At 36.5% G+C, this 23,466-nt stretch overlaps 1 protein-coding gene across 1 annotated transcript in view; it reads right to left on the reverse strand.

The window, feature by feature from the left end:
- LOC145669900 (uncharacterized) overlaps positions 1–23,466 on the reverse strand; it is a gene marked incomplete in the record, with an annotated part of 529,127 nt that overhangs the window by 438,385 nt on the left and 67,276 nt on the right. The window contains 1 exon segment of the mRNA XM_081738249.1: positions 18,052–18,096. Coding sequence (XP_081594375.1) covers positions 18,052–18,096 — 45 coding nt within the window.

The raw sequence follows: 23,466 nt of genomic DNA on the forward strand, positions 1-23,466 counted from the left end.
AAGGTTTTCAAGAGAGACGGAGCTAGGAAATTTATGCCTTTTTGCAGCTTCCAATATTACGTCCCAACTTTCCTCCCAACAATCTCTGTGCTTCTCGAGTGGTTTGGTTGGTAGTCTGAAGATATTAGCTCTCCCTCCCAGCCTTGTGAAAGTGAACATCGCCACCACTGTTTGAAAACGAAAAAGAAAACGGGGGGCTACTTTTTGAACGCTACAAATCATATACTCTATACATGTGGCTAGCAATATTGCCTATATAGACAGGAAAACCTATCTGCGATATGGTATTAGCGTTTATCGGGAATGACTTTTTTGTTCACTGAACCGTGGATAAGTTCCTATCGCATTCCACACGCTTTCATTTCATAGCATTTTATCTACTAATATTTTCTAAGCATTCATGTATCGCGTTTCATTTGTTTCTTTCTATTCTTCCATTCTTATCTGCTTAATCGCAGTTGAAATAACTCCGGCTTCCAATTGATTTCTTTAACAAAAGTAGCTGATGGCCATTCAGGGCAAATATGCTTTGAATGTTCCACAAACATTTGTCCGAAACACTTTCCATTGTCACTTTTTCAAATGAAATTTTATGCTGTAGTTAAAAACGAAATATGAGTTTGAAGTGTAATGATAAAATCAATTATTTTTTTAAAGTATATTTCCCTTTGAAACGTCACAGTAGGATTACCATAATGGTTCGTAAAATAGAAACTGACTTCACCAATTATACAGGGTATTCCGGGAATAAACTGGCAAATATCGAATATGTGTTCAGGATTTCAATATAAGAAAAAAGTTTACTCGGAAATGCCTATTTACGAAGATGGGGCCAATTTAATGTAATTAATGGAATTGGTCGTACGGTGGCAACCCTGACTAAAACAACCGACAGACTTTGCATATGTGATCAGGATCTGAAATGATTATCTGATTTTGGTCTGTCGGTTGTTTTATTCGATGTAGCCACTGTATGCCCAATTCCTCAAATTACATTAAATTAGCCTCATATTTTTAATTAGGCTTTTCAACCAAAGTCGGAGATATCTCTTCTTGCATTGAGGTCCTATGTGAAGTTTGTTCGTTTATTCCCAGAACACCCTACTTGTTGCCAAGAAAGATAATACAGGGTGTATCAAAAAGAACTTCACAACTCTGAAAACTCATATTGCTTTATTTATTTAGCTTACTGATATGGTTTGGATGTCATTTTGTAGCAAAATATATGTAGTTTTTCCCCCTTATGCCTAAAGACGTTTAATGTGGCTTCTATTGGTGATGCAGCACATACGTACGGAGACGACCTGAAGATTTGTTGTGGCTTACCAACATCCAGCTTCAAAAAAACACTTATGTCACTGATAAGTAATAGGCCTACTGGAAGGATCTTTATCATACTTTCTACGGAAATTACGTTGCACAGTAGTTGCAGACTTGAATTCTTCATACCAAAACACACAGTCAACACGCTTGAGACCACTAAAAGCAGACATCTTTGCTGTAACTGTCGCTGGCGCTTGTGGTGGCTTGTTTGTGAACTACTGTACTACGTGAGTCAAAACTTGATGTACACTCATGTCCAAAATTATTGTCGCATGTCTATAAATGTTTTGTTGTAGGAATATAATTTGATAACGAATTCGCCCGGTAATTCTTATAATGTTAGTATGTGTATAATCGACAAAGACGTATATGTGGCAAATTTCGTGTCAAAAAAACGCAGTAAATAAGAACAATAAAATGAAAATAAAAACTTCCTTGTCCATTTAGCAACATTTTGTTTTACTCATTCTAATTTTCGTATTTATAATTCTTTTCCTATGAAGTTTACTACAAATACACCTTTCCCGGTTATACACATAGTACCAGTATTAAAAGTACCCTGCAAAATCATTATCAAATTATATTCTTACAAGAAGATAATTATAGATATGCGACAATCATTTTAGACATGAGTGTACCTAAGTATTTTGCTACAAAATGACACAAAAACCATATCTGTAAGATAAATAAATAAATTAATATGAATTTTCAAAGTTATAAAGTTCTCTTTGATACACCCTGTATAAAAATCCTAGAGACCATACCCAATATACTAAAATACAGCATGTCAAAAATTTCATTATTGAAGAGAAGGTGTAATATAACGTCTGGGAAGAACTGAAGGGGAAAATAGGTCTTTGGGAGGCCTTTGAGACGTGTATGAGAGCTCATGTGTTTTGGGTCCCACGTTAACCTCACGTCTCTCAATATCATATTCAAGGTGTTGAACTGGACGCTAACTTTCAAATAACCAGCCAACCAAACTTCTAAGATGAGATCTTTTTTAGATAAGAAATTGTAATTTTTCAGGAGTTAATAGTGTAATACATGAAAATATGGTCGTATAACTTCATTTATATCTGTGCTTTTAATGCTGGAAAAGTCTTAAGGGAGTATTTATGAATTATTGATTTCTCTTATGCAACAGCAATGTTATAAAGCACTGAGTTGGAGTTCTTCCGGGAGTTGGAACCGCTGCAGTTGACAGGTGTGCAGGCCACCAAACAAGGTAACCTCGAACAGATAAGTTTCTTCCACCTTGTTATCTCAGTTCCAAGAGAATTAAACACAAGGTCACACTTTATTTCTCTCATTTCTCCATATAATCCCCACTGAGATTCAGGCACTTGTCTCAGCGTTGCACCAATTTGTCCAAACTCTTTGAAAATCAGGGTTCTGGCTATTTAGCATTCTTCTCACATTCCGCTTCACTTCTTTATCACCAGTTGACAGTGCACCAGTCGCTTATGTCAAACCTGAACTCTTTTTCAGGGAAACGCAATTCGACATAAGCGACTTGGTCTCTTCTTAACGATAACCCCCAGCCTACTCAGCACGCAAGCAAGATACAACATTGAAGAATTAGGGTGGAAATGGCTGTCCCAGTCTCCATACAACCTCAATTTAGCACCGAGTTACTTCCATCTTTTTCCAGCGTTAAAGTCTGCATTGCAAGTTGAACGTTTCGAAAGAAATGAAAAGTTAAGTGTAATGCAAGAAGAGTGCTAAATAGCCAAATCCCTAATTTCTTTGGACAAATTGGTAAAAGGGTGAGACGAATGTCTGAATCTCAATGGGAGTTGTGTGGAGACGTGGGAAAGGACTCACCTACATATGTGTGTATCTGAAACAATACATATTTTAAGCTTACAGAAACTTAGATGTTGACCCACGTATAACATTACATTTGGAAAGCTTCGCTTTTTTCGCTTCGATTCTTCCTTTTCTTCTTTAGTCCCTAATTCATAGCAATACAAGGTCATATTCCATATGTGCCTTCATAAACCTTTTCATCAGGTCAATGTTTATGTGTCTGGTTGAAATATTCTGGTTTTCTTGGAATACCTCGTCCGCCTGCTCTACTCTGTTCAATTAAATATTTAGATAACGCAATAGTTCAGCCAATTTGCTTTATCTATAAAGTTAGTGTGATTCTTACGAAGGAAACAGAAACATTTGTGTGCAGCACAGAACGACAAATACACATTCAGTTGTTAACAAAAATATAGCTGTATAATTCAGCGTTAAATTGATTCACACGTAAGCTTACTCTCCAGTTATATATACACATCGCTTCGAATCCAAACACAAACATCTGTTTTTTCTACCTATCTCCAATCTCTGACGGTCAGTACGAGGCTCATGAATACAACATGGTATCTCCAATGCTTGTGCGGAATAGACTTTGTCCTTTACGATACATAAACAAATATGGCTGTATGTATCTCATACATCTCTATGTACACATGCAGGTTCATTCATGTCTTTGACATAATATACACAGACAAAGGGTAGAACAGTAAGCATCTGATTGAAACTCTGTATGCGTTTCAGTACAAGCAAACATATTTGTATGCGTTATTGGCAAATAGTACTTATGAGTTAGTCATTCCATGCGTTTTACTAATATTCTACATAAAAATATATGACTCTGTGTTCCTATTTATTCTAATATGTATCTATCAGAGTTAATGAATTATTTTCAGTATAGGTTTCAGTATATTACACAAAATTACGAATTTTCAATATCAGACAAGTCTGTAGCAATATTGTCTATTCATTCCGAAGCCATACATTTTAAAAAAGTGAGTGGAATGCATATTTGCCAGTATCAACATCAAAGGTATTCTGCCACTATTGGCAGGTCACTTGGCGCAACTCACAAACTTCCTTGCTTTACGCTTTTCCGCTAACCTTTTCGTCTTCATGTTCCATTTTTCTGTTTAATATCGTCCATCAACTCTAGTCTTCTTCGACCTCTCCCTCCCTTTCCTGCCACCATACTCTCTACTAGAACGTCCCTCATGAAATAGTTTCTTCTTAGCCAATGTCTCAACCAGTTTCTTTTCGTCTTCTTAATAATATCTAAAATTGTTCTTTTCCGCCCTACCATTTCTAACACCCTGTCATTCGTTTTCCATTCGACCAGCTACTCTTCTCAATTCCTCTCCACACCCACATTTCGATAGCTTCCAGTCGTTTTTCATCATTTTTGCATAATTTTTGCGTACTACTTCAAAACTACTAAAAATGAAATAAAATCTTACAGTTTAACGTCCCACGTTTACCCCCTTTAGACTAAGGGAGACGACTGTTAAGGCAAGTGAATGATGATGGAAGAATTAGTGAAATGAGGAAGTGGAAAGAAACGGGAGAACCCCGAGAAAACCCACGGACACGATGTTGTCCACCACAAATTTATTTGGCTGACAATCGAACCATTGACACCACACACCAGAAGTAAGCGCTCTACCACTGAACCACCGTGGCCCAATTCTAGTACTTCAACTTTGAGTGTTGAATTCGCATAGTTTGGAAACCTGCATACATTCACACTGTAAAACAAAACTTACATATTATTATTATTATTATTATTATTATTATTATTATTATTATTATTATTATTATTATTATTATTATTATTATTATTATTATTATTATTATCTCTGAATATTAAAATTCTAGAATAAATATGTTTTTAAGCGTGAGGAAATACGCTTTTAATAAGGGAGCTTTGTTTGGCAATTTGAAACTTGAAACTTTTTTCTTTTTTTAAAAAAAAGAAAAGTTCTTTATAATAAAATCTTATAACAATCTGCCCTCATTTCCTCATTATTCAAGAATGCTTTTTTTTCGTTACTTAGCTAGAACTATTAAGTTTAGTTCCGTGTGTACTCAACGATAGATACACGCAAATGGAAAATATTCCCCTTCTTTTGCATTTCGAACATAAATTTAGTTTCGAAGAGAAATCTATAATTATTGGCGTATTTGTAGAGTTCACACCTCCGCTGAAACTTTTTCTACAATTGTTTACACAATCCATCAAAGTTCATAGTAAATCAGGCAATATAATATTCCAAGTGCATGAGAACTGAAGTGTCATTGTTTGATTGATGCATTATAAATCGTGAGAAATAGGAATGCTGGTATTGCTACTGCATTTAGTGATACAGACTGGACGTTTCAGAGAGCAAAAGAATTGAACTGAATAGAAAATGAAATGAAAATGAAATTTTTGAGTTTTGCGTCCCACGATTATGCTGGCTAGGCTAAAGGAGACGGTGAGGATGAGAAATTAATAAAATGGTGGAATGAAGAAAGTGGGAGGAAACGGGAGAACCCCGGGGAAACCCGCGCACACGTTGTTTGTCCACCACAAAGTTCACTTGGCGGGAGCAGGGTTTGAACCCGAGAACCCCATGCACCACAGGTGAACGCTGTATCACTGAGCCACCGCGGCCCCCTCAAACTGAATAGAGACAAACAAATCACCGAACGCTGAGATACATAGCGTAAAACAGCACTCATTTATTTATTTATATTTTCGTAAAAATCTTTTTTCAGTTTAACGTCCCACGATTATGCTCTTTACACTAAGGGAGACCAGACCCGTATCCAGGGGGGTCTAGGGGGTGTCCCCCCTTAAATTTTTGCTGGCCCCATAAAAGTTTTAGAGTAGGTTTATAATATGGTTATGAACTATCATATGGTTGGATCGGGCCCCCCTAACTTCAGGAGGGCCCCCCTACATTTTGAGACTGCAGACTGGCTACGGGCCTGAGATTGACGACGATTAAGGAAAGTGAATGATGATGGCAGAATAGTGGAAAGAGAATGTGGGAGGACATGGGTGTACCAGAAAAGAACACGTACACGATGTTGCTCACCACAAACTTTATTGGTCGGGAATCGAACCAGGAAGCCAACGCACTAGAGGTAAGCACTCTACCACTGAACCACCACTGGTCTCTACCAATATTTTTTTTTATTTCAAAAACTTCAATTTTAAAGATTTAAAATTACTTGTGTTACTTCAGATTCACATTGATGAGAGGAAGCAGTTTCATTTCAGGTTTTGATAAAAAGAAGTGGAACACCTCCAATGTAAGCAGAATTTGGCGTTTTGCAGTATATTATTTGATTTTTAAAAAATGTGAAAATTTTTAAACTTAGGGGTCCTCGCCCTCCTGAAGCTCCAAATAATGTCCTAGCTAGGGGTGAGGAATGTAAATATTTAATTGATAAAAATACTTTTGCTTGCTTCTACAGTGCATAGTAGCACTATTCTAGATAATGAAGAACTTGATTACATCGGTTTAGCGTAGAGTAGAATTTATTTGTGGGATTTTCGAAAAAATGTTTACGTCCCAGGGTTACGCCGACTAGACTAAAGGAGAGGGTGATGATAAGAGATAAAGGAAATGGTAAAATGATGAAAGTAGGAGGAAACGGGAGAACCCCGAGAAAACCCACGTACATGGTGTTGGTCTACCACAAAGTTCACTTGGCTCGAGCTGGGATCGAACAAAGTACCCCATGCACAAGAGGTGAAAGTCCACCTCGGAGCCATCACAACTCCCTTGTGGGATATTTCTTTTTTCATTTATTTCAAGTTTAATGTGTCTCTCCCCCAGCCAGACTACGTGACACTTTGTCCTACACTTGAATGTCGTATCCGAGCCATGTTACTTAACACCAGAAATCGAGCCGGGACCTTCTTCATTAAATGTCAAGACTTAAACCAGTTGTCCACGAAGAAGTTTAAGCTGAAATTTTGTTTCTGCAGCGATAAACATTAACTTTCTCCAGGTCATGAGTTGAGCTATGGTATTCATTTTCAAACTTTAGTGAATACGTTAACGTATTTTACCTATTTCATCTGCAAATATTACGATGCTTAATTTTCCAAGTTATCCGCATGCAATAGAGTAAAAATTGTGACCTGCGAAGTCTCGATTGGAGCTAACGAAGGCAATACTGACGAAGGTTGTCGTTACGCTTCAAACATTTTCAAACTCTCTTGGCAATTTTCGCTCATTATTCGTCCCAAGGTCAAACTGTACGACTTTCATAATTATTACATTCCACGACTATTTGCAGTGGCTTCTCTTTTTGGACCATTCTCATTTCCTGTCTTGAATAGCTTTGTTAGATTGAACTTTTCTGCAATCTTTTTCATTATTGCAATTTTTTCGCCTTTGCCCCCTGGAATAACTTTCCTGTTCATGGTTACACGTTACCTATTTTAAATTCAGTTATTAATAGTACCATATATATATAATTTTAATGAGAATAACAGAGCAGAAAACGTAGAGAAGAGGAGAGTAGAAAATAGAAGAAAACACAAAGGCAAGAATGTGAAAAATAAATTCATGAAAAAGAAATTTTAAAAAAAAAGTGGAACAAAATTAGCGAAGATGTAAATTAATATGGAGAACGAAGGGAGAGAACACAATAGGGAAAATGAAAATAAAGAAATATGAAGTGAGGTAGAAAAAAGAAACAAAGATATGATGAAAAACAAATAAAACCGAATATAAGAAAGAACAAAATGGAAAAATAAAAGTATAAGAATAAAAGTTGTGAAAAGAGTGATGGAAAACAGAAAAAGGTAGAGAAAATTCAAGAACAGAATATATACGGAAAAGAATGAAGAAGATATAGAAGAGACTAAGAAGATAAGAAATAGTGAAACAAGGCAAAGAAAGTAAGGGAAAGAGAAATGTACAACAAAAAATAATGTAGATGAAACGAGAAACGACGTAAAAGGTTGTAAAAATCATAGGAATATGAAAGGAAACAAAAAAGAAGAAAGAAGATAAGAAAATGGTAATTAGGAAAGGTAAGAAAATAAACTAAATAAAAATACGTAAAATACAACTCAGTCCAAGGAGAAAAAAAGTAAGAGAGAAATTAAGAATAGCATAGAAGAAAATATATTGTGAGGAGAACGAACTCCTCGAGGATAACGTGGAAAGCAGATTTTGATTTAATTTGATTTTCAGTATAGTATCCGTTTCAGCAGCGAGGCTAGTTGACACTTGAACCTACCGGTGAACGTGGCGTCAAAACCTCATGAGCTGCTGCACTGCCGTGTCGTGACAAAACGCTGTAACTTTGGCGGAGCAGTTTTGCGAAAAAGAGCCGTAAAGTTTTCATCCGAAAATGTTATCTGTATCGTGTAGAACAAGTGTATCTTGACTTTGGAAACACGTTTTTACATGTAATGTTACGTAAATGCATGTTGTGTGATTAAATTTGGTGAAAATTGATTGGTTGACCATTATTGCCTAGTTACACTGGTTTTACACGATACAGATCACATTTTCGGATGAAAACTTTACGGCTCTTTTTCGCAAAACTGCTCCGACAAAGTTACACCGTTTTGTCACGACACGCCATAGCTCCCGCTGGAAATGAAATCCGGGTCTCTCACGTGGAAAGTAAAGAAAAATATACAGAGAGAGAGAGAGAGAGAACTGGACGGCCCCACTCGGCAGAGGCCAGAAGATTGATTGATTGTAGCTTAAATGACATAATGGTTGGGTGAAAGTAAAGCTATCCACTTTCTAGACTTCAGCACGACAGGGGTGCTGTAATCATCAGCATTCTGCGGCAGTGGCACATCTAGCCCGAGGCCGCGGTGTATAGGCTCTCCCAGTTGAGTGACAAGAAGCTATTATTTATATATTTTTGAAAGTAAGTGTTGTAAGTATATATTTTTATAGTAAGCGTTGCCTTTTATTCTTTTTTGAAAATTTTTTGAAACATTAGATGTTGTTTCACCTGCAATTTTTCTGTTAAGCAATGTGTAAAACAATATTGAGGTCCACAATGTTAACATCCAACCTACCCATAGTATCCATCGCGAGAGAGTTAAAGTTGGAAACGTCTGCAAGACATATAAAAAAAATTGTAAATCAAATTGCGAACTCGTGCAATCGACGAATTAGTTCTTGAATGGATCACAATTATGTGTTGTGTCACTGTGCCCTGATAGCAAAAGAAAAGAAAATGAACGTAAAAAGCAACAAAAATGTGTGATTTCTCTTATTTTGCACGAAACGCAAAAATTAATTATCACAATTTCTTTCAAAGTTGTGCTGAACAATATACGTATATTATTCGTAACTGGTGAAAGAAATTATTCCTAGCTCCTTTTAACGAAGAGCATAAACGGATTTCAAATTAAAATGCTTTGCGAAAATGAATGATATACCTATCATAGTCTGGGTTCTCGCTTCCTTTCTCCCCTGTTTATACCTTCTAGATCCGTCACTGTTCTGCGGCCACCTTTAACCTTTAGAACTATCCTGTAAACCTTTTTTACATTTCACCAAAATTTTTAGCGAAAAAAAAAATGTTCCTGTATCCATTGGCTATCGAACAGAGTCATTCAGTTTCATAACTATATATGGTATGAATTCGTCACCGCAGGTTCGCAAAAGAGGATAAAGAAAGGGGCCTAGTGATAGAGTGTTTATCTTTGGTGCAAGAAGACTCTGGTTCGATCACAGCCATGTGAGTATGTGCTCGATAACGTCGTGTTCGTAAATTCTTCCGTATCCTCCCGTATTCTCATTCTACCAATTTCTGATAATAATTCCCTTTCATGAATCAACCGTCCCTTTAGCCTAAAGGACATAAGCGTGGAACGTAAAATTAAAAGTTTTGTTTTACTCTACTTAAGGGATGCTAAGTAAGAAAAAAATCTATTTACATAAATAAAAAAAGAAGTGATTATGTTTGTCATTAATAACTCTTGAACCACCCGACCGATCTCGGTCAAATTTTCAACATAGATGAGGTTCGAGCCTTTTTTGTTGTTGTTGTTGTTGTTGTTGTTGTTGTTTCACTTCAACGGTGCAACTTAGGGGATGGCGAGGTCGTATATATATATATATATATATATATATATATATATATATATATATATATATAACTGATCGAAAATGACCGATATTAGTGTTGAATCCATAGTTTTCGATGTAGCAATGATGAACAGTGACACTTCGGATGCCGTTTAAATTTAAATTCAGCCCACAATAGTAATATTTAATTTTTATTTATATAGATTACTTATTATTTTCTGATCTTTAATATATTTGTTTTGTTTCTACCGATATCAGAGAGTGCTTCAATAATAATAATAATAAATGACTGTCTAACGTAGCCCTTCAACTATAACAAAAAATAACTGTCTAAAAGAGCGCTTCATTAATAATAATAATAATAATAATAATAATAATAATAATAATAATAATAATAATAATAATAATAATAATAATAATAATAATAATAATAAATGACTGTCTAACGGAGCGCTTCAATAATAATAAAAAATGACTGTCTAACAGAGCGCTTAAATAATAATAAAAAAATAACTGTCTAACGGAGCGCTTCAATTATAATAAAAATGACTGTCTAACGGAGCGCTTCAATAATAATAAATAAATGACTGTCTAACGGGGCGCTTAAATAATAATAAAAAAATAACTGTCTAACGGAGCGCTTCAATTATAATAAAAATGACTGTCTAACGGAGCGCTTAAATAATAATAAAAAATAACTGTCTAACGGAGCGCTTCAATTATAATAAAAATGACTGTCTAACGGAGCGCTTCAATAATAATAAATAAATGACTGTCTAACGGGGCGCTTCAATAATAATAAAAAATGACTGTCTAACGGATCATATCTACTAATTACCTTATTTTAACCCAGCGAAGCGGGTAATTGTCGCTAGTACACGATAAGAAAAAGTTAAATTTTTCAACGCTTAACTACTCTTAGGCAAAAAAAACCTTTCAAACTTTCTTTAACATTTTTAAAGTGTCTCTTCTCCATTTGTTAGAAGTATTGAAAATCGTATCACAGTGGAAGGTTTTAGTGCGATAAATCACCGTAATATCTGAAAGAGTAAAATATTGGTTCATCTTTGACCGTTGTATACCAGCGCCAGCAAGGTCATCAAATTTCGATATGGCACATGAAACATGGGAGGCCGTAAGGAAGAAATTTTGCCAAGCGCTGTCCATTTCTCACCTAACGATGCAACTTGTTGAGGGGACAACAAATCAGTCCATTCGACATTGCTTAGAGGAACACACACACACAGCTGATGGCAACTCTTCCTGAAGAAGATAATGTGACCATGCTGAGATGCTGGCACAACGTGTGGTTGCTATGGAAACCGAATTACAAAAAAAAAAAAAAAAAAAAAAAACTTTTGTTACTGCAACGGATGGCTTAGACATTATGTAAGGTAAACGGTACTTAAGCACAACTTCCTCGACCCCCACTTTCCCCCACTTGCTAGCGAAAAGCCTTTATGAGGGAGGCTTTAAAATATGGGGGCTCCATATATACACACTCCACTGACATTCTGAAGCTGCATTTTCATGGTTGTTTACGTAGTTTCATAAACCTGTGTGCTCGTTCTTTACAAGTTAAAAGACGCGTTTTGCTGTGTCAAGTTGACTCTCAACCTTTCGACGAAGATTTAAATTGTCATTTGTTGAGAACATTTAGCATTCAAACAGATCAACCATAACCCCAAACTCATTCAATATTTTGTATATGTTTCTTTCTTTCATTCAAGGGAAGCTTTCATGAATGACATTCCAATGTGGTCAATGAAAAGGCAGCTAGACAAGTGTTCATAGTAAAGTATCTTTCGACACAAAAGTTATATCTATTTATTTCTTCATGTCTGCGCAAGTTTATATACAGGGTGGTCCATAAGTCAGTACAGTAGATTATTTTGGAAACAAGCATGAGTAAAGCAAGTCTGACTAGCGGAGGGCAGACCTGGGTAAAGCAGCTAGCGATTGATGCATGCGTGGTAAATGGCGGCCATCATGATGGCCGCCATCTTGAATCCAGGTTGATTTTTCAAATAGGAAGGTAGGCATGTGACACATCACTCTTTATTGCAGGATAATGCAGTCTCGCAAGCAGAAATGCGTTATCATGTCCCGTTCCAAAGTTATGACGCCCCAAAGTTGACGGTTTTCTGTTTCCTTACAGGGAGAGTGACATTGGCACTAAGAAGGACGTGATGCCCCAAATTTGACAGATTTTCTTTTAGTTGCAGGTAGAAGATGGCACTGACGAAGAGGGAAAGAATTGACATCATCCTGATGTCTGGGAAAAGAAGCAGTCGTGTGATTGCCCAGGAATTCAACGCGCGCCACCCCGAAAGACCTGCAATAAGCCACAACACCGTTAGCTACCTCATTAGGAAATTCAGTGTAACTGGTAATGTTGCCGACAGAACACGGTCAGGTCCCCCAAGAACCGCAAAGATGAGGAGACATCCACAATAGTGCTTGCTGCGAGTGTGAAAAGTCCGAAGAGCAGCACAAGACAACTATCAGCGATTACAGTCGTACGACGTGCTTTTGTGATGAGAATTCCTCATACGAATAAGTGGCATCTCTTCAAGCTCCTGCTTGTCCACAACCTTTTAGAGAATGATCCAGACCGGCGCATGGAATTCGGCAATTGGGCTTTGTCGCAATATGACCAAGATCCGCATTTTCCAGCCAGCGTTCTCTTCACAGATGAGGCAAACTTTTATTTGGATGGGGAAGTGAATCGCCAGAACATGCGATATTTGTCGGATGCAAACCCACATGCGATCAATTCCTGCAAGAGGGTTGACCCTGCTCATATCATGGTGTGGTGTGGCATATGGAACACGTCGATCATAGGACCCTTATTCATTCCCTAAATGGTGTCCGATATCTGGATATGTTATAGGAGTTGGTGTTTCCATTGCTTCTCCGCCCTGATGCCACCTTGCCGTCATATATTTTCAGCAAGATGGTGCCTCACCGCAGTATGCGCTGCCTGTGTGGGAATGCTTGGATCTGCAATTTCCTGGACTTAGATCGGCCACTGAAGCCCTGTGGAGTGGCCAGCCCGGTCACCGGACCTCACTCCTTTGTTTTTTTATGGGGACACTTAAAACACCTGGTATATCAAGAGAAGATTCGGAATGTTACACACCTACAGGGACGTATTCAGGATGCCTGTGATAGCATCACCCTCGCTGTATTGTTACAGGTTCAGGAGGACTGGATTAAGAGACTCCGGTTGTGTGTTTCAATGGACGGGCAACCTGTGGAGCACATTCTGTAGTTGGACGGGCGTCATAACTTTGGAACGGGACATGATAACGCATTTCTGCTCGCGGGACTGCATTCTCCTGCAAAAACAGTGTTAATTGATGTGTCACATTCCTACCTTCCTGTTGGAATAAAAATAACGTGGATCAAGATGGCCGCCATTCAGTACGCATGCATCAATCTGTAGCTCTTTACCCAAGTCCGCACTCCGCTAGTCAGATTTGCTTTAATCATGTTTGTTTCCTAAATAATCCACTGTACTAAGACTTATGGACCACCCTGTATATGAAATTATAACACTATAAATTTAGTGTGGAAACTTTTGAATACAAACTTTCCATTTGACCGCGGTCCTTAGGGAAAGGGAAAACTTTTTGTAAGTCCCTTTGACGGAAGTTCAGTTACAATGTAGATTACACGCCTCTCTTGTGTACACGCGTCGCAGTTTGGGTAAACTTTTGGAAGCTCAATATTTTGAGCCTCAAAGAGAAGCTTTGGCGTCCTTTGAGTATTGCAGAAGAAGACTAGTGGCTGTGGGATTTCGTAATTTTCAGTTTAGGTTTGCGTCAAAGGTTCTATTCTTCTACTTGTGTACAAAGACTTTGTGTATATCCTCACGGGAGAGGTCCAATAGGTTGCTTAACTTAAAGTAGCTATTTCATGGAATGATCATAACTTTTTGAAAAGCTGATGGAAATTTCTTTGCACGAAGAAGTTTGGAGAAGTTAAAACAAGCTATTGTTTCCTTCCGTGTTTCCGCGTTACTTGAATGAACTGCTAATTAAGTTTTCTAATGAGAAGTAAATATGATAACTTAGCATTCTAATTTAGATTGCTTATAATTATTAATACACGTATTATGACCAGTGTAATGACCCATTTATAACCCTAAGAAATTGTACACCCTTAGGCGGTATCCGCTAAGGACCAGAGATGGTGCGGGTCAATAAAAACTTGACCCACTGACCCACCACCCATCGTGACCCACTCTGTCCCACTGTGACCCACTCCGACCCACCAAAACCCATCGTCATCAACTCTGACCCATGATGCACGTCCTCTCCTCCATTGACTAACAACGCTGTAAAATTATCACTAATCGGAGTTTCGATTTCTACGGTCAATCGCTCAAGCACCACTCTGTTACATTACTGGTGGATCTGACCTTTACGATATAAAATGGTAGTGTTTGTCATGGGCCAAATTACGATGAATTTCAATTAAATTATTATGGTATAATTATTTTCTTGATGAATTATCGATACTTTTCAGTGGAAAATAGGATGAAATTTCAAAGTCCCAAACCAAGGTAAGTAACCAACGTAAAGGGGAAAAAAGTATAAAATTTTCCATATAATTAAGCCTACAGTCCAAACTTAAAATTTACGTGTAAATAAGCTTACAGTACAAATTTTATGTTTATTTTTCTCACAACTTTATGAGTTGTTGCCCTGTACTCTAAACGCTCCATATAATAAACATAAGCTTCAGCAATTATTATAGTAGAAAGCAATGGACATATGAAGCGAAGCACTGCATTTTCTGTTTCCCAATTAATAATTGTTTCTGAATTTGTTTCTCAACTAATATCGATTGTTTTCCATTATTTCTACAAACCAACCCACTACCAATTTTCCATATATATAAAGTGTACCCCCAAAAAGAATTTCTTTTAAAATGCTAGGACATGTTTTATTTATTTTCAATAAAGAGTTAATACACTCAATATCAGATTTCTAAATTTAACGACTTGCGAGATACTAATTTTTTTTCGCAAAAATTCGAATCCCCTTAGGATATGTATTTTAATGAAAGCGATATGATAACACCCGAGTTTGGATTAAGGCCTAACTATATACCAACATTAATTTCATTTGACTTTGCAATTTGGCCGTGATGATTAGGTACACATAATTACATTCAATTTTTTACAATGTTATATATTACTGGGATTTAAAAATGTATTTTTTTTAGTAGTTAGCTCCTCTAAAAACTCACAGGCTGTGTGTCTCGAAAGCCAAGTAGTAATATATGTCCTATTGTTATTATTACAATTAAAAATGCCCAAAAGTGCCTGAAGTTCTTTTTTCACTTGGTTAGATATACTCACCTCAGGTAAGTAGACAGAAACAAATTAAAAAAGGAAGGGAAATGGAGGTCTTGAAAATAAAACGCAGACAAATTCATCAGTGTTCAGAAGATGCTGTCTACAATGCACTGACAAGGGATGTATGCGAGCTGTGACAGCTAGATATTTATAAAAATTGATACCCTGACTAATTGTGGATTGCTAATGATCGTGGTGATAGTCACTCGGTGCGGAAATGCCTTGTCTACCCGCTACGTATAATACATATACAAAGCTGTGTCCGGTGAGGCTGTGCCGAGTTATACTCTAAAAACGCCGGAAAAAGGCAGAAAATGAAAAATGTATGCAGGTAACTTGATACCTACGGGAGAGGGACACGTGACCAAGAACACGGCAGTAGTGTCACAGAAGCAGTAGGATGGCAAATTTACAGTTTTTCAAATAGAATGTATACTATTTTATGGTATTAAAACAGTGAGCATAAAACGTGAAAGAAAATAAGGAAAAGTGGATTATCAGTGTTGCAAAATGAGGAAAATAAGAAGCTCTAAAGTTAAAAAATAATGGGGTTCGTACAACAACAAGACTGCAAAAGAAATAAATGTAGAGTAGGGAGTAAACCACAGCACACACAGCATCCAGTGACTACCGGGTTTGATATGTTATATCGAGCGTGGGATTAGGGCGAGAAATGTACGTTTTCGCCGTACTATCTATGTCTTTTCTGTTGTATGTACTGGTGTATTATGTTAAAATATTTTGCTATATTACTGGTAACCTGAATGTAGTGTGTTTTATCTTCATCGTTGTCTCACATGTTAACGTTTCCTATACTCTCGACTGACCCCTGTCACAGGTCATTAATATTTGCGAATTGATTCTGCCGTACTTTCTTTCACAGATTTGTTACCTTTCGTACCACAGCTTTTCTACACTCTTTCCAGGCGGTACGCCCTTGTGGTTTGGAAGGAAATGCAAGATTTTATGCAGTGTTGCAAATCGATTCCACACAAACACCACTGGAATTGCTCCGCTACAGGAAGATTTGTTCACATTTCCGCATTATGTGACATAGGACTCCATCTTTCTACGGCTACTCTAACATATGTCATTTTTTGGATGAATCCTGTATCAAACCCGTTAGTCACTGAATACTGCACATGCTGTAGTTTACTCTCTACTGTACATTTGTTCCTTCTGCTGTCTTGTTGTTGTACATTTGTTCGTTTCATTGGACGGACCTCATAATTTCTCAACTTTACAGACTCATATCTCCCTTATTTCGCAACACTGATAACCCACATTTTGCTTATTTTCTTTAACGTTTTATGCCTACTGTTTTAATGCCATATAATAGTATAAGTTCTATTTGAAAAAACTATAAGTTTATGTTGAGATGGCAACACTGCTTGTGTGACACTACTGCCGTGTTCTTGGTCACGTGTCCCTCTCCCGTAGGTATCAAGTTACCTGCACACATTGTTCATTTTCTGCCTTTTCTCAGCGTTTTTGGGGTATAACTCGGCACAGCCTCACCCAGTCAACGCTTGGTATATGTATTATACGTAGCAGGTAAATAAGACATTGCCGCACCGAGTGACTAACACCACGATAATTAGTGATCCACAATTAGTCAGGGTAGCAATTTTCATAAATATCTAGCTGTCACGGTTCGCATACGTCCCTTGTGAGTAGAGTGCGTCGGTAGGTCAGGGTGAGTCGGTGGGTCAGAGTGGGTCACATGCTGTTCACCCAGACTCACTCGGAAGACTTGACCTACCGACCTACTTGCCTCGCTTCATCTCTGGTAAGGACACAGTAAGTTTAACGAAACATTATATTTTTCTATGAATTTCAATGTACAAAATATTAACTACTCCAATCAATATATGGTTGGATACTTAAGAGTCTTCATCCTGGCGAAATTAAAATACCGCTAATTTTACAGTAATTATGTAATATCTTCAAATAGATAAAAGATAATCAAAATATGTAACAAGAGATCACTAGACAATATTATTTTGCGTGAGGTACCGTTATCACAAGTCACCTAGTGGCTTTCCGTTTTCAGCCGCTTAGAAACGCGAAAATAAATGCCGATTTTCAAAATGGCTCGAAATCGAAAGCAGATAAGTGAGTCGTGATAACGGTTTCTCATGTAAAATAATATTGTCTAGGGCGCTCCTGTTGCAAATTTCGATTATCTTTTATCTATTTGAAGATATCACATAATTACTGTAAAATTAGCGGTATTTTAATTTCGCCGCGATGAAGACTCTTAATAGTCCAATGTTAGGTAATGTGATTATTTTGCGTGAGTTTTGAGATCTTTCCCCAGAATAAAATCAACCAGCGATAACCCCATAATGCTGTTGTTATCATTCACTGACTTACTACGACAGGGATCTATATAATTGAAAAAATCACAGTAATCTTGTTTGTGAAACATCACGGAGAAATTAATGAACTGCTTGAAATGAATTTGTGAAAGTAATTAGTACTTACCTCGAACTCGGTCTTTAGAATATCACCTGCATTAAAATGCGTGTTCTGTGGGGGAAAGAAGGAGGTGTTAGAAACGCAAGTCAAAAATAGCATATCTCGCAAGCTCTTCATGTTAGGAAAATGAAACTTGGTACATAAACTAATTGTCACGGACTACGATTATATCACTTATTAAACTTTTGTCCGTGATTGTACTTTTAGTTCACTACTCTTCAATATTTGCAAAGGACAGCGAAAGGAAACTTTCGATATTTCAAAACTCAATTATAATTATAATTAACTTATAATAACAAGATTTTTTTATCTATAAAAACTGCTTTGTATGTCAGGATTTGTGTCGAGGAATTTGAAGCTTAAAATATATAAAATGACAATCATGCCTGTTGTTCTGTATGGTTGCGAAATATGGTCGCTTATTATGAGGGAAGATATTAGATTAAAAGTATTTGAGAACAAGATCCTGAGACGAATATTCGGACACAAGAGAAACAGGAATGAGGAATGGGGGAAACTTCATAACGAGGAACTACATAATTTAGACGGTTTACCAAACATTGTTAGGGTCATCAAGTCTAGGAGGCTTAGGTGGGCAGGTCATGTAGCCAGGATGGAAGAAAATAGGAACGCTTTCAAAGTTTTGACTGGAAATTTGATCGGAAAAATGACCATTAGGAAAACCTACGCGCAGATGGGAAGACAATATTAAGATGGATCTCGCAGAAATATGAATACAAAATAGAAACTGGATGTAGTTGGCTAAGAATAGAAGCCAGTGGAAAGCTTTTGTGAACGCGGCATTGAACCTCCGGGTTCTATAGGCCATAGAATTAGTTAGTTATATCTGGCTTTGATTTTATTTACACGTACTGAAGTCAACTATCTTATACAAGTCATCACATGTGTTAGTGCATTGATAAATATAACAGAAGGATATTCCTGTAAGTACGCGTAGGTATTACTTCACCATGAGTACAACAAGAGCATGACCTCAGCACTAGTCAAAGAGCAAAAGGATTTGGATTCTCTAAGTCATGGCGTTGTGGTATTTAAACTGAATAAGAAGAGGACGCCGTATTCAGTCAGAGAACAGACATAAACAGTACTGTGTTTAAAAGTAATGAAGTGTGTTATCTACAAGACTTCGGCTGGACCAACATTTATAAATCTAAAACATGTACTCACTTCATATTTTTAATGCGTAGTCATGAAATGGTACTTGAAACACTTCTACAATCAGAAACAACACATTAAAATCATTCCCTTGAAACTCTATTCTTCCATCTCACTATAATAACAAAGTTCATAAATATTGGTGTAAAAATTATCAATGTCTAAATTTCGTTTTTTAAAAAAGTTGGCTATTGCTATAACTACAACACCTCTCACGTACGTCCCTTATATGTTAGTCATAGATAACTCATAGCATAACCGTATTATTTAAAAAAATGTGAACATGTGTCTAGTGTCATCCCGAGTGTCAAAAACGAGGAAACGATTTAAACGTTTGAATTGAAGTGTTGGCATATTTAACACGCGGGTTGACCTATATTTTTATCATTAGATACGCATACATTGATTGAAATGTGCATCCTAACAAAAATTTTAGAAATAATGCCCCAAAATATGGATCAAAAGATTGCGATCTTGTCCAAGAATTTTGGGAATGAAGCTAAAAAAAAAAAAAAAAGTATCAAAAGATTGCAATTTTGGACTATAATTAGTTTTTGGATCAGGGGCTATACAATTTTTGAACAGTTTTCGTATTTTGTACGGAATAAGCACATCATACTGATTTAAGTGATAGTTTGGGTTTGGCTACACTATATGTAGTTTCCCAAATATAAGGTGTACAAGAAAATTTTTGATTGAAATATATTGGATCTTTTGATCCAATGACGAAAGAAGATAAAATTCTTCACAAAAATAACGACTGAGTCTTTTGAAATGGATTTTGGGGGATATTTAGCACTTGGGTCGAGATGTTTATATATATATATATATATATATATATATATATATATATATATATATATATATATATATATATATATATATATATATATATAATTTCATTTCCATTTAAATCCTCAGCAGTTCAACGGAGGCGGAGGATTTTAATGTACATCTTTCAAATAGTGCATTTTTCATTGATCTATTCTTACCGTGCAAACAACAGGGATTTTTAACTAGTGTATTTATATCGTTAACCAATGTAATAAATTTTGAGCATAATCATATCTTGTGGATTGTATCTAGTCCATAGGAAAACTTTATTTATTTATTTATTAACACAACAGGCAGATGTACAATTAGTGTTGAAATATTATAATATATTTTTACAATAGTATTTTAGTGTCTTACAGGACATCGTGCATATATCAATTTTATGATGATTTAGTTATAATTTGTTGTAGGCAGAACATATTTTCCAGATAGGTGGCTTCAGCATCATCTTGGTCCTAGACTTTTTGCAACACCAATAAACCTGTACTATTAGTTCTAGTTCTAACTGAAGGAACATGGAGGTTTAATGATTATATAAAGTTTGGTCAATCGAATTCATTTTGAACGATTTTTTGAAAGAATACCAGGTCGGCAATATTACGCCTTTGTTCTAATGAATAAATATTAAAGTTGTCTAAGAGTGTACTATGATTTTCAAGTGAGGAATAAATTCCAGTTACCTTATATATATATATATATATCAAACACCTAAGAAATTTTGATTGAATTTATTCAATTTGTTCCCGATACTTTTGTTGCGAGGTGTTTAAAATCACAACAGCATATTCCAACTTGGAGCATACATAAGAGTACAATACATTTTCAAGAGTGTTTTAATATTATTCAAGTCCTTACCACTTCTAATAAGAATCCTAATAATTTAAAAGTATCACGAGTAGCATTTTCGAGTGGTTAATGAACGTTAATTTAGGGTCAAATGTAGCACCTAGATCTTTAAGTATTACTCCAAGTTTATTTACTGAACACCAGTTCGCAATACTCTCTAAGTCGTGTTGCAAATCATGACAATCATGCACAGATTTTATCTTGGCATATATTTTGAGATCATCAGCGAACAATAATTTTTCACAGTAGGATATATGATCTAGAAGATTGTTGATAAATAATAAAAATAGTAAAGGACCTAGGTTGGAGCCTTGTGGATCTCCTGATGATGCAAAATAATTGCCTGATTTAAATTCTTTATATACAACCGTGTGCTTACGTTCACTTAGATGTGATGAAAAGAATTTGGTAAGGGCTGAAGATAAATCTTAATGATTTAGTTTGTATAACAGTATTTTATGACTTATTCTATCGAAGGCCTTCTCAAAGTCAATGCATATTACGTCAACTTGGCATCTTTCATCTAAGGAGTTAGTTATAAAGTCGTTAACAATCGCTAGATTAGTTGTTATTGGTTTGCGAGTAACAAAGCCATGTTGATAAATTGAAATTGCTGGCTTAACGTGATCAATAATTTGTTTATACAATTTCTGTTCAAATACTTTCGCAAAGGTACATAAAATTTATATGGACCTAAAATTAATAATTTTCCATTTATTACTAGATTTAGGTATCGGAAAGACTAACGAGAATTTCCATTTATCAGGAAGATGCAAATTTTAATGGAGAGGTCGAGAGCAATCCATACGGAATTTTTAAATATAGCAACACAACCTTATGAAAAAAATGACAACTAATACGCGTAATTCTAAAAACAGACACGACATCAAGGCAGTGTCACTTAATTTCAGATTTAAATTCCTCCTAAAGTACAGAAAGGAGGATGTGAAATTAAATACTTTTAAATTACAAATCTCTTCTCTCTCTCTCTCTCTCTCTCTCTCTCTCTGAGTCTCTTAGGCTCTACGGTTATAATAGGTAGTCGTTTTGTGATGTCACAGCACGTAGTTTTGGTCTGCAATCAGCGTCCCGTCTTAATTAAAGGGCTTCGCTGTTACTTGCTCACCCACATAATGAGCTGTCTCTAGCATTTGCTCCAAAGCACACATCACATTGATCACAGAACACTGCGGGAACTAACACCGGGACTTCTGGATCAATTAAAGGGTGACGCTCTACGGTGTCAGAGATCAAAATGCTCTCCTCCTGTTTCCATTCCTTCGACAGTTTCGGATATACAGGGTGTTTTACAAAATCCTGCAGCAAATTTTGCACATTGACTCATCATTATCGGTTGTAAAAGTGTCAAAACCTGGGAGTTCAAACTCTTTTACCCACGTTATATTGTCGTTGATGTGAGCTGTGGTCCTCAAAATTCCCCCCATACCGTTTCTTTGTTCTTATTTCTATAGAACACTTTTCCTGGCGAATTGAAAAATGACTACTTAGGTGTATTTTCAATTTGAAAACGTAATTTACACTTCCATGGGCGCTCAAAGAATAATTCCTAGGGGGCCATCTCCATGGTTGTTATATTACGTCTGGTATTTAATATATGTAGTTTGTTATATTACGTAGGCCCCTATACATTTTCGTGATCCAGGGGAAGCGGTCTACTGCACCCTTTCGGCCGCCTATGTATACATGTTGTAAGTTATTTACGCCGAAACAAATAGTTTCTTTAAGGTCCATTAATTTGTTTCCACCGACATGTAATTATTTCCTTATTTCTATTTGGAGTAACTGAGTCCCCTAAGATTGCCTACGTGTCAAGAATTGAGGCTTTCTCGTCTCTCGAAAGGTAATAAACTCCCTCGTGGCTAAGTGGTTAGCGTACGCGCCTTTGACATGGGAGACCCCGGTAGGAGCTCATGTGGATCGAATCCCGGGTTTTAGCTGTAGGTCCGCGTCTCATATAGCCCCGCTGCTGAAAAGGACGCTAAACTGAAAATATACAATCGAAAAGGGATGCCTCGTCTTGGAAAGTTATACTTGTTGAGCTGACTTGTCTCGTCTCATAGATAAGCTACGAGTAAGAGCAGAAATGGCTATTTTGTTATTCAGTTTCTCTTCGGCTCAGGGTCACTATTATCAATAAGATTAGCGCTTATGAATCTCAATGACCAAAAATCATGCTTGCCCTGAAAAGATTTAAAATTGAGTGCCTCCCCTTATTGATAATATTCTCTGTACACCACTGAAACAAGAGTACTTACACAATATCATATTGATCTTGTTCATTCATATTTTTCACTATATTTGTTTCTTTGTTAATTTCTTTCTCTAATACAAACAGCCAAATGCATCTATATATGTTCGAAATTTAATTGACAAATACACTTGAACTTAGAAAGTTCCTAGAAATCCAGGAGTGTAGCCACGCGGTGTTCATCGGGGCCAACTTATTCCATTTCTCTCCATATCCACATTTCGAAATCTTCTAATAATTTCAATCGCTTTCACACTAAACACCTGAGCCTTTTTCTTGGTTCTGTATTCAAAGAC

The sequence above is a fragment of the Thermobia domestica genome, chromosome 2 (assembly GCF_964235325.1).
Source record: "Thermobia domestica chromosome 2, izTheDome1.hap1.1, whole genome shotgun sequence".
Taxonomy (NCBI): Eukaryota; Metazoa; Arthropoda; class Insecta; order Zygentoma; family Lepismatidae; genus Thermobia; species Thermobia domestica.